This window comes from Nestor notabilis, unplaced genomic scaffold (assembly GCF_000696875.1).
Source record: "Nestor notabilis isolate BGI_N333 unplaced genomic scaffold, ASM69687v1 scaffold24948, whole genome shotgun sequence".
NCBI lineage: Eukaryota > Metazoa > Chordata > Aves > Psittaciformes > Psittacidae > Nestor > Nestor notabilis.
This window is the reverse complement of record NW_009940938.1, coordinates 22,401-32,000: the sequence shown is the minus strand read 5'-3', so window position 1 is coordinate 32,000 and position 9,600 is coordinate 22,401. Positions and strand designations below refer to the sequence as shown.

At 48.4% G+C, this 9,600-nt stretch overlaps 1 protein-coding gene across 1 annotated transcript; it reads left to right on the top strand.

Moving 5' to 3' along the window:
- The first annotated feature begins 1,733 nt into the window (after nucleotides 1-1,733).
- On the top strand, nucleotides 1,734-8,926 carry LOC104410464 (cytochrome P450 4B1-like). The gene is made up of 12 exons (XM_010020627.1): nucleotides 1,734-1,919; nucleotides 2,763-2,904; nucleotides 3,468-3,512; nucleotides 4,082-4,209; nucleotides 4,644-4,768; nucleotides 4,863-5,014; nucleotides 5,218-5,324; nucleotides 6,114-6,304; nucleotides 6,917-7,050; nucleotides 7,200-7,264; nucleotides 7,991-8,073; nucleotides 8,758-8,926. Exons 1-12 carry the CDS (start codon nucleotides 1,734-1,736, stop codon nucleotides 8,924-8,926), a joined length of 1,527 nt encoding a protein of 508 aa, XP_010018929.1.
- Nucleotides 8,927-9,600: the final 674 nt, after the last annotated feature.

Here is a 9,600-nt window from a genome sequence, read left to right as displayed (position 1 = left end):
TTATACCTTAGTTATTGGACTGCTCTTATCTTAACCCATGGGAGTCACATTCTTCCGATTCTCCTCCCCATCCTGCCAGGATCAGGGGGAAGAAGAAGAGGGGGGAAGTGAGAGAGCAGCTGCATGGTTCCGAGTTACTGTCTGGGCTTAAACCATGACAATGGTACCATCTGTACCTACAGCTTTGTCTTTGTGATCATTAATTAATGAATAGGCCACAAGCCAGCTGAGGGAAAAGTCACTCACTTCACTAACTTTCAGACATGTTTGTGGAGTCAGGTAATTCCCAGAAAGTGGGTCTTGTAAGATCTTTTCATATATTCTTTCTGTTGAAAAAGTTAAGATATTTTAACCTGGGCTGTGAAGTTTCACTTTAGTCAATGATCTCCATGTCTCTGTGGCTATAAAAAGGCTAGACCTAGACAATGAACATCGGATTCATTGTGAACAGTAGGCTTTTCAGTAAAATGACTCTACTAGCAGAAAACACGGGTTTCAATTGGCCATGGCATAATTTAGAGTAAAAACTAAAGAAAAGTGCCCAAACATCAGAAGACCTTTGTCTCAGAGGCATATTAAATTGAAGAGAAGCACCCCCAAATTCAGCAGCCTCAGTAGTCCATCAGCCTAGCAGCTGATAACACCTTAGGATCCTCCACTTCACAATATGCCTGCAAGCCTCTCACACATGGCAGGCTTCCAGACTAAGTCCTTCACCAACCCTGCAATTCCCTTCAAACTATTCCAGGCTTCTGTGCCTGTGGGACATGAGCCCGGGTAACAGCAGGATCTACTCACAGATTGCTAGAATGGGTCCTACCTGGGGCACGACCAAGCACCGCACTGGAGAGGTAAATGTGATGATTTGGAGGATGGTGAGATGCTGTGTTGACAGGGGAAAGAAAACTCACCAGGACTGTAGAAAGAACATGACCTTACCATCACACCTCCTGATCAGCTTAGACATGTCCTCGATCTTGCTGCAGCTTATTCTACTGCTCTGCTGCTCTCCCTTTCCTTGCATTACGTATTGACCGTGGTAATCCCTCTGGGCAGCAGCTTTGTTTCCTGGTTTGTCTATGGTAGGACCTCTTGGAGGACAGGACCATGGTCCCTTGTGTTATGTCCATTCTCTTGATTATAGTACAGCAGTGCTGTGTGATGTTGCAGACACTCAGAGCACTGCTTTTACAGCTGAAGGCACTGGATCCAACCAGCCCATGTGCTGGGCAGAGGTAGCCTGTTTGTTCCCACTTCACATGGGCAGATGAACAGCTTCCAGACTTGAACTGGCTGAAGACAACATGGAGCTCAGTAAAGCCAAGGCCTGGCTACCTCTCACCTTGTTCCTCCTATGGCTTTGTCCACATGGGCATGGATAACTGTGAGTGCTTTCGCTCGCTCCTGGGGTGTATGGGACTTCAAAGAAAGTAGGGAATAGGTAGGCAGGTTGTTTGTTAACAAGCTGCCTCCATCCACACGTTGCTGGAAGCAGGTCAAAGGGTGAGTTTGGAGTAGGAGTAGCAGGCAATCGGCCAAGCTGACACAGTGTTTACCGTGATGTTTCTGACACTATAAATTGCTGACGGCACTGCTTCACCAGGCTCAGCTCCAGCAGAGCAGGACAGAGATTTCTGTCTGCACTGAGCTCCCAGTCAGGCACAGGAGCAAGAGGAGCAGAAGAGAAGCAAGTGGGAGAAGGCAGTGTCAGGCATCCCAGGCACAGGGCCAGCATGGCATCTCTGATGGACAACATAGCCAGACCTTCTGCCGTTGTTCTGCAGCTGTCTGTGGTGCTTGGTGTAGTCTTTGTGCTGCTGAAGGTGGCTCAGTTCTACCAGAAGAGGAAGAAACTCATCAAAGCTCTGGAGGCATTCCCTGGTCCCCCGAAACACTGGCTCTATGGCCACAATCACCTGGTAAGGAGGGAACTGCGCTCAGTAAGGGTGGGTTTGTTCTAAAATCTAGGCAAATACCAGTCAGTATAAGAGAAAGCACTGGGTGGGGGGTGTATGTACCCTGATAATGTCCCTTCCTGCAAGAGAGAACTTCAGCACAGGGACTGCCAAGGCTTCTGCAGGACAGGCAGAAAAGGGTGCCCGGATATCAGATAAGCACCATCTGATAAACAACAGAGCCACACTGTTTTAGTCATGTGCTTAAACATGGAGTTCGGCAATTTCTGGGACTTTCCTGAAGTTTTTTCAATATAAGCAACTATAAAATGTCTTTCTTCTGGATTAAAACTTCCACCAGTAAGAGTCTTCCCCACTACAGCCACTGAAGAGACATTTTATTGCAGCCATTTTCACCCTTCTATAGTGAAGATACTTCTGCTTTCACATTACGTGCCCACCTTGCACTGCTGAACTTAAGAGAACAGGGATGCAACAACATTGGTCCTCCTAACATTGCCTATGCCAGCATAGCTCCTGAGCGCAACACCAAGCCCAGGCCATCCTAACACAGCTCAACTACAGCCAGGCCCCAGCTAGGGACTCTTCATGGAGCTGCCAGGTGCTGCAGGGACATGGCATCTCAATCAGCTTTGCCACCTATGCACAGTCCCTTTGTAATACCCAGTGTCTCCTCTACCTGCAGCATGGAAAGCTCCCCTGTTGAAGTCCGCCTACTCTCTCTCCATTTCCCAGGAGAGGATGTCTGTATGTGTTTCCCATGAGAAAGCAAGTTTAGCCTCTGCTCTCCCTGGCACATCCCCCTTTCTCTGCCTAAATTCAGTCCCAGCTTAATTGTCATTGCAGATAACTACCGAAAACGTATTAAACCAGTTATCATTATGGGGAGATGAATATCCCTATGCCTTTCCAAGATGGTTTGGACCAGTCCTGCCTGCTCTAATAATCCACCATCCTGAATATGCCAAAGTCGTACTTGGCCAAACGGGTAAGTCTCTACATGTAGTTTTGGGAAGTCATGTCCTTGACACTTCATTACAGAGAAAATAATGGAAAAGTTGCCTGGAATCATCCCCTCTGCTGGCTTCCTTCATGAATATTGCAATTCCTCTTTTGCTCCCTCTCTCAAGCTCCCAGTCTGCCCCACGTTTCATGGAGCAGTTTGTATTCTTGTGTATAACAGTGAGCAGATGCCTGTTCCTCCCAGTTCATTGTCTCCATTACCACTGGCCTTACTGTCTTCTTTGGCATCTACCAGCACAATAAACCCCACCCATTGTTCTTGACTTTGACATTTGCCATGGCCATTTCTTTTCCACATTTCTCATTACACCTTTCTCTGGTTTTCTCAAGTCCATTGAGGTCATATTTGTAGAAGACCTCTTTTAAACTCTGCCTCTAGTGTAGAGTACTTTACACAATAAAATTAAACTAATTCTACATTGTGACTTAGAGGACGAACTCTAATGTTAATTTATCCTGAATTTTCTTTTTTGATATGCTGAATTCATTGGTCATTCATAATGTTCTGGTATCTGTTTTGTTTTACAGAACACAAGCCCAGTGTACCCTACAAATTCTTAACTCCATGGATTGGTAAGTCATCCTTTTCCATTATCCCCTTCAGCCACATTGCACATTTCAAATGCTTCTCTCTTGTCTTCCTTTATTTTGCCTTCTTTCGTTCTAAAACCAGAGCTTGCAAACAAGAGGGTTTGTTTGAGTGTGAACATTGCTACTGGTGGTGCCCACCTAGTTGTGGAGCACATTAGGTGGCTTTGCCTTAAATCACACACCCTGTCCTTCACAAAGCAACCTTCGGTTTGCTCAGGGACTGAATGCTACTACAGATAACTGTTGTGAGACACGCTGAGGAGGGCAGAAATCCCACCTGAGAGAGCAAGTCCTGTGCCTCTGCCAGCATGGGTTGGGTTTCAGGGTAGATTGGGTGTGCGCAGCTGGCTGCAGAGGGCATGCTGCTTCTCCATCCAAAGAGCACTGCTGTGAATGGCCTCAGAGAGGCTGCAGAAAGGCTCCATCACAACTCTTCCTTCTCCCAGACCCTGCACATTAGTCTGTGCTTGGCCAAAAGCAGTAGTAAGGCTGCCAGAGCCATGATTGGAGTCTGCAGGAGCTGACTGCACCTTTGCTGTTTGATTCCCCAGGGGAGGGACTGTTGATCTTGGAGGGAGCCAAATGGTTCCAGCATCGGAAGCTGCTCACCCCAGCTTTTCATTATGACGTGCTGAAATCTTATGTGACCCTGACATCAGACACGGTCAAAGTGATGCTGGTAAGAATCACCACTCCTGACACTTTCACCTTTCAGCTGTGTACCAGTGAAAATAGTCAGGTCTGGGAATGACCAAGGGAGAGAGACTGGGCTTAGATGGCTCCTAGAGTTCCACTGAACTTTTTGGGCAGTTTTGAAGTTCTGAAATTGCTCTCCTCACCTCCCTCTGGCCATTCCACTTACTCTTTCTTTCATCTGCTTTCCAATAAAACCAGCCACTGCCAGAACATCCTGTCCTAGCCCAGTAATGGTAAATTTTGAACAAGAAATGCACAGAAGAGTTTGATTAGATTTCACAGACTGTACAGTGAACTAGGGTCTCAGCTGGCAGATAAGAAAGTAATTAGCAATGTGGATCTGGGAGGAGGAAATGGAAAATACGACCTGATTGTAGGCAGTTGTCTGTCCCTCCTTACCCCTGCCTCCACTGCTAGGATAAATGGGAAAAGAAGAACGCAGAGAGGAAATCAGTGGAGCTCTTTCAAGATGTCAGCTTGATGACACTAGACAGCATCATGAAGTGTGCCTTCAGTTATAATGCCAACTGCCAGACTGAGAGGTCAGTGCCTCAACTTTCAAATCCTGTGAAAGCAAGTGCTCCTGTTTCCCCACTCCTGTTGCTAACACCAGCTTTAACCTTGGTCTCCCTACAGCAACTCAGACTATTATATCAGAGCTGTTTATGACCTGAGCTACCTCCTGAGCAACAGAATCCAGAATTTTTCTTACAAGGATGTCTTCTATAACTTGACTCACAAAGGCCGGAAGTTTCAGGATGCCTGCAAGCTAGCCCATACCCACACAGGTATCTCTCCCCCTTTCTCCCCAGCCCTGTTTCCCAGCTGGACCTTGCCCCCACTTCCATCCGGAGCTGCTCAGAGGAGGGTTGCAGCATGCAGTGGCCAGAGGGTTACACATTAAACTGGGTCCAAACTGCTGACCAAGCACACAAGTATATGAGGTCTCTGGAGGGGCAGGGCACATCTAACTGATTACTCCTCTGTGCAGATAAGGTAATAAAAGAAAGAAAGATGTTGCTCTCCAATGAGAAGGAACATGACAAGATCCAGAAGAAGAAACACCTGGATTTTCTGGACATTCTTCTTTGTACCAAGGTGAATGTTTGAAGTAATTGTATCAAATGCCAAAGAGCAATACCTGCATGGCACCAAGGATGTATCAGCAGGGAGGTGGCCAATCCTGGCTGGAGTTGCTGGCAACAGCTTCTCCACTCAGGAAGGAAATACAAATGTGTAAGATGCAGAACATAAACAGCTTGGGCAGACTTTCATTTTCCTTGTTCATTTTAATTGAGCACATTAATAGTTCCAAATAAGTGAGCTGTCAGAAAGCATAGAAGAATGAGATCTTTGGAAATGTTACAAGGGGTCCAGTGGTGCAGTACAGCTTGGCTGTACTCCTCCCAAGAGATTTCATTTCTTACTGTCTGTAGTTTTACTTTCACAGACATCTCCATATACTCTGGACAGAAGCTGCCATTTGGTGTTCAGGAAGGAGATAGGCTCTGTGCTCACTCTATCTTTCTGGAGCCACTGCTTGCTTTTGTGTCTCAATCTGAAACAAAAGTAATCCAAACACACCCACTAGAAAACTTAACAAGGACCCTTGGTAGGGCATCAAATAGTGTCCTTCTGAAGGGCTGGGAACTGGTATCTCACCAAAGCCCCAACTCTGTAACTCTGTGGACTGCAGTCAGCAATCAGCAGGCCTGACTTCTCACATATATTGGGTGTACTTTCTACTAGTTTACTTCCTGATGTACAGGAGATACAAAAGACACCAAACTGGGCCGCCCTTCATCACCATCCAAGGTTATTTTTCTATCCAAAGAGGCAAGTCCAATTAATGTGCACTTAAGAACGATATACTCTCCTCTTTGTTAGGATGCAAATGGAGTTGGGCTACCCGATGAAGACCTGCGGGCCGAGGTGGACACGTTCATGTTTGAGGGTCACGATACCACAGCCAGTGGGATCTCCTGGCTCTTGTACTGCATGTCATTATATCCAGAGCACCAGCAACGGTGCAGGGAGGAGATCAGGGGAATCTTGGGAAACCGAGATACTGTTGAGTGGTGAGCTAGGACTTCTTATTCCTTTACTTCTAATTCTTTTCACTTATCCTTTAAGTCCTTTGTCAAGGTCCCCCTGCAACATCTTTCTCTCTGTATTAGAAAGGTATGGATTTGATGGGCGGACTGCTTGGTGGATGAGGAATTGGTTGGATGGTGGCATCCAGAGGGTAGTGGTCAATGGCTCAATGTCCGGGTGGATATCAGTGATGAGAGGTGTCCCTCAGGGGTCTGTACTGGGACCAGTACTGTTTAATATCATCATCAATGACACAGAGTAATTGAGTGCACCTTCAGCAAGTTTGCAGACAACACCAAGCTGAGTGATGCAGTTAACACATTTGACTAAATGACCTTTAAAGGTCCCTTCCAATCCAAACTATTCTATGATTCTATGACCCTAAGAATGAAACTCCATCTACCCTATCCTGCATCTGCACTGGGGCATTTCGCTTTTCACGTAGCAATGGGAGGACTAGCAAAAAGGAGAAACCCCAACAAGAAATGGGAGACATGGCAGTCACAACTGCTGCCAGTGTGCAGCACAGGCTGTGGCTGCTGGTGTCCCCATTGCTGTCACTCAAACACAGCCTGACCACACCAGTTTGCTTTCAGGGAGGACCTTGGGAAGATGACTTACACCACGATGTGTATCAAAGAGAGCTTGCGCCTGTTCCCACCGGTTCCTTCTGTGTCCCGATGCCTGCATAAACCCATCACGTTTCCTGATGGACGCAGCTTGCCAGCAGGTATGTTGGGCTCATTCATCCTTCATGCTGCTGCCAGTGACAAGTGGGGCATCATCACTGGAGCCCAAGGAGGGAGAGCATCCCACAAACACCTCTCCTGGGTTTTCACTCTGAGGAGCCACAAGGTTTTTCTCACTTTTCTTTTCCAGGCTGCCAGGTTGGACTGAACATATTCGCCATTCACAGGAACCGGGATGTATGGGAGGACCCCGAGGTATTTCACCTTTACAACAAGAATATCCCAACCCAAACATCCACCCCCCTCAAACAAGGCATCCCATGCCTCCCTGCCATGTTTGGGTTGGTTTTATTTTCTCCCTATTATTCTAACAGTCCATATTTAAATGCAAAGTTCAATCAAATTACCAAACACCCCAAAGGCTTTGAACAGGACAAAGTGTTGGGAAAGAGAGTTGAATAGTCTACTTTCATGCATGGTGACACAGAGATACTCAGGCTGCTTTCAGCTGCCCTGCATAGACCTAGGTCCCCTACACTTTGGTGTATGAGAAGTCCCAAGCCCTCCAGGCAGTGTGTGGTTCGAAGCTGGTGTCTTAGAGTCTTCGGGGAAAGAAATAGCTCGGAATCTCAAAGGCAGATGCGCAGCTGCCTCTCTCTAGTGGCTGTCTGGAGAGCCAGGATCAGGCATCTCTGGACCAGAGGGAGTCTGACTTGATGATTGCTGCCATGGAGGAGAAAACACATGCAGGCATCTTGGGCACAGTAGTGGGTGATAGAGAGATCTCCAAGGGGAAAATCTGCCCAGCCAGCAGCGCTCTCCTCTCATCCACCCAGTGGCTTCGAAGGGAGATGGCTGTCAGCTCCAGCTCCCCAGGGACAGCAGAAGCTACATCCAGGCCTACTTTGGGGCCTGGGGGAGAGCCTGGTGCTGCTCATACCAGACCAAACCCTGACCAAACGGCCTTTGTTGCTTCCATAGGTTTATGATCCCCTGAGGTTTTCTCCAGAGAACTCAGTGCAGAGGCACTCCCATGCTTTCCTGCCTTTCTCTGCTGGATCCAGGTGGGAGACCCTTCCTCTCTTTCCTTCTCTGTAGGGTGCCTTGCATGGGAGATCTAGCTCAGAGACATGCTGCTGAAGCTAATCCTCCCTCTGTGCGCTTGAGCCAGGTTGGCTTGGCCAACTCAAGCAGGCTTTCCATAACTTGATCTCCACCATGCTCCATCAGCTCCAGAGTGTTTCCTGCATCCCAAGCTCTGTTGTCACTGTAGGATTTCACACGCTTTTCCTCTGGATGTGCGGAGATGTTTATATTTTCTGTTGCCTGCATGAGGGACACAGTCTCCATTGCTTAGGGGTGGATACCCACTGCACCTCAAAGCCAAGCTGGGTCCAGGTCTGTGGTTTCCATGCTGTACCAATAGACACATGCAGGATACTGAGGTCTCAGTGACTTGCAAGAGGAGATACTCCACAGAGAGCCAAAAATAATCTTCCTGAAGAGTCTGGGGTTTTAGCTGAACCCATGCAGCCCTTTCCAGTGAAGTAAGCTCCAGCTTTCTCAATTTCATTTATTTTTCCAATGCTCATTGAAACAACAACACCCCACCATAGTACATTTTGGTGTGGCATCAGGGGATTCCTAGATAAGCTGTGGCAGCATCTGTGCAGCAGCTGGAAGTCCCCCAGCTCAGGGGTAGTTGGGGATGAAGGCAGCAAGTGGAGCATTTGTTATCCTCTCCCCAGGAACTGCATCGGGCAGCAGTTTGCCATGAACGAAATGAAGGTGGCACTGGCCCTGACCCTGCTCCGTTTTGAGCTCTGCCCCGACCCATCCAAGCCTCCCACACTGACACCGCAGCTCATCCTCAGGTCCAGCAGCGGGGTCCACGTGCGTCTAAAGAAGATCCACTGATCCCATGAGGTACCACAGTGTGGGTCAAGACCTATCCCAAGGACCACCCTCCACTACCCAGAGGGGGACAACCAAGCAGATTCAGCCTGACCACCTCAGACTTCTCCCACATTAACCCTCCAACTGCTGCCCAAGGTGTCACACTGAGCCCCCTCACACACACACTGAACCCAGCAGGTCCAGGTCCCCTCCCTGCACCAGGAACAGCACTGCCAAGGGGGTTTCACAGCACGGCTATGGCTCAGCCTTCATCTCCATGTGCATGCTCCATGTCCTGCTCATCTCCTGCCTGACGGGACCTCTGTCACCCGCATGTCTATTTGCACTTTTGCCAGTTCCCTGCTTGGGCACAGCAATGAACACCTCCAGCAATGTCTGCATGGATGTCTAAAGCCTGGACACTGCCTAAACACAAAATCCCTCCCCTGTCTCCAGCCTGGGAGTGCTGGGGCAGGATAACTCCTCCCTGCAGCCACTCTGCATCCCCATGCACCACCCTCCACGTTATTCCCCCATAACCACTCTGGGGCTGGCGCTGCGCCCGCCGTTATGGAGACAAAAGCCAACGGGTTTTTCTGCCCTGGCGTTGAACTTCCTTGAGCTGAGGGTGCTCAGGAACCAGTGCAGGGACATGTCACCAGCTAACTTGGAGAAACAAGTCTCCACCCCAAAAC

Bases quoted from the DNA above. Each gene is read 5' to 3' on its own strand.
- LOC104410464 (XM_010020627.1), top strand. From the start codon at position 1,734: ATGGCATCTCTGATGGACAACATAGCCAGACCTTCTGCCGTTGTTCTG. The intron at 2,905-3,467 runs GTAAGTCTCTAC...TTTGTTTTACAG, and splicing joins AGTCGTACTTGGCCAAACGG to AACACAAGCCCAGTGTACCC. The intron at 6,305-6,916 runs GTGAGCTAGGAC...GTTTGCTTTCAG, and splicing joins AACCGAGATACTGTTGAGTG to GGAGGACCTTGGGAAGATGA.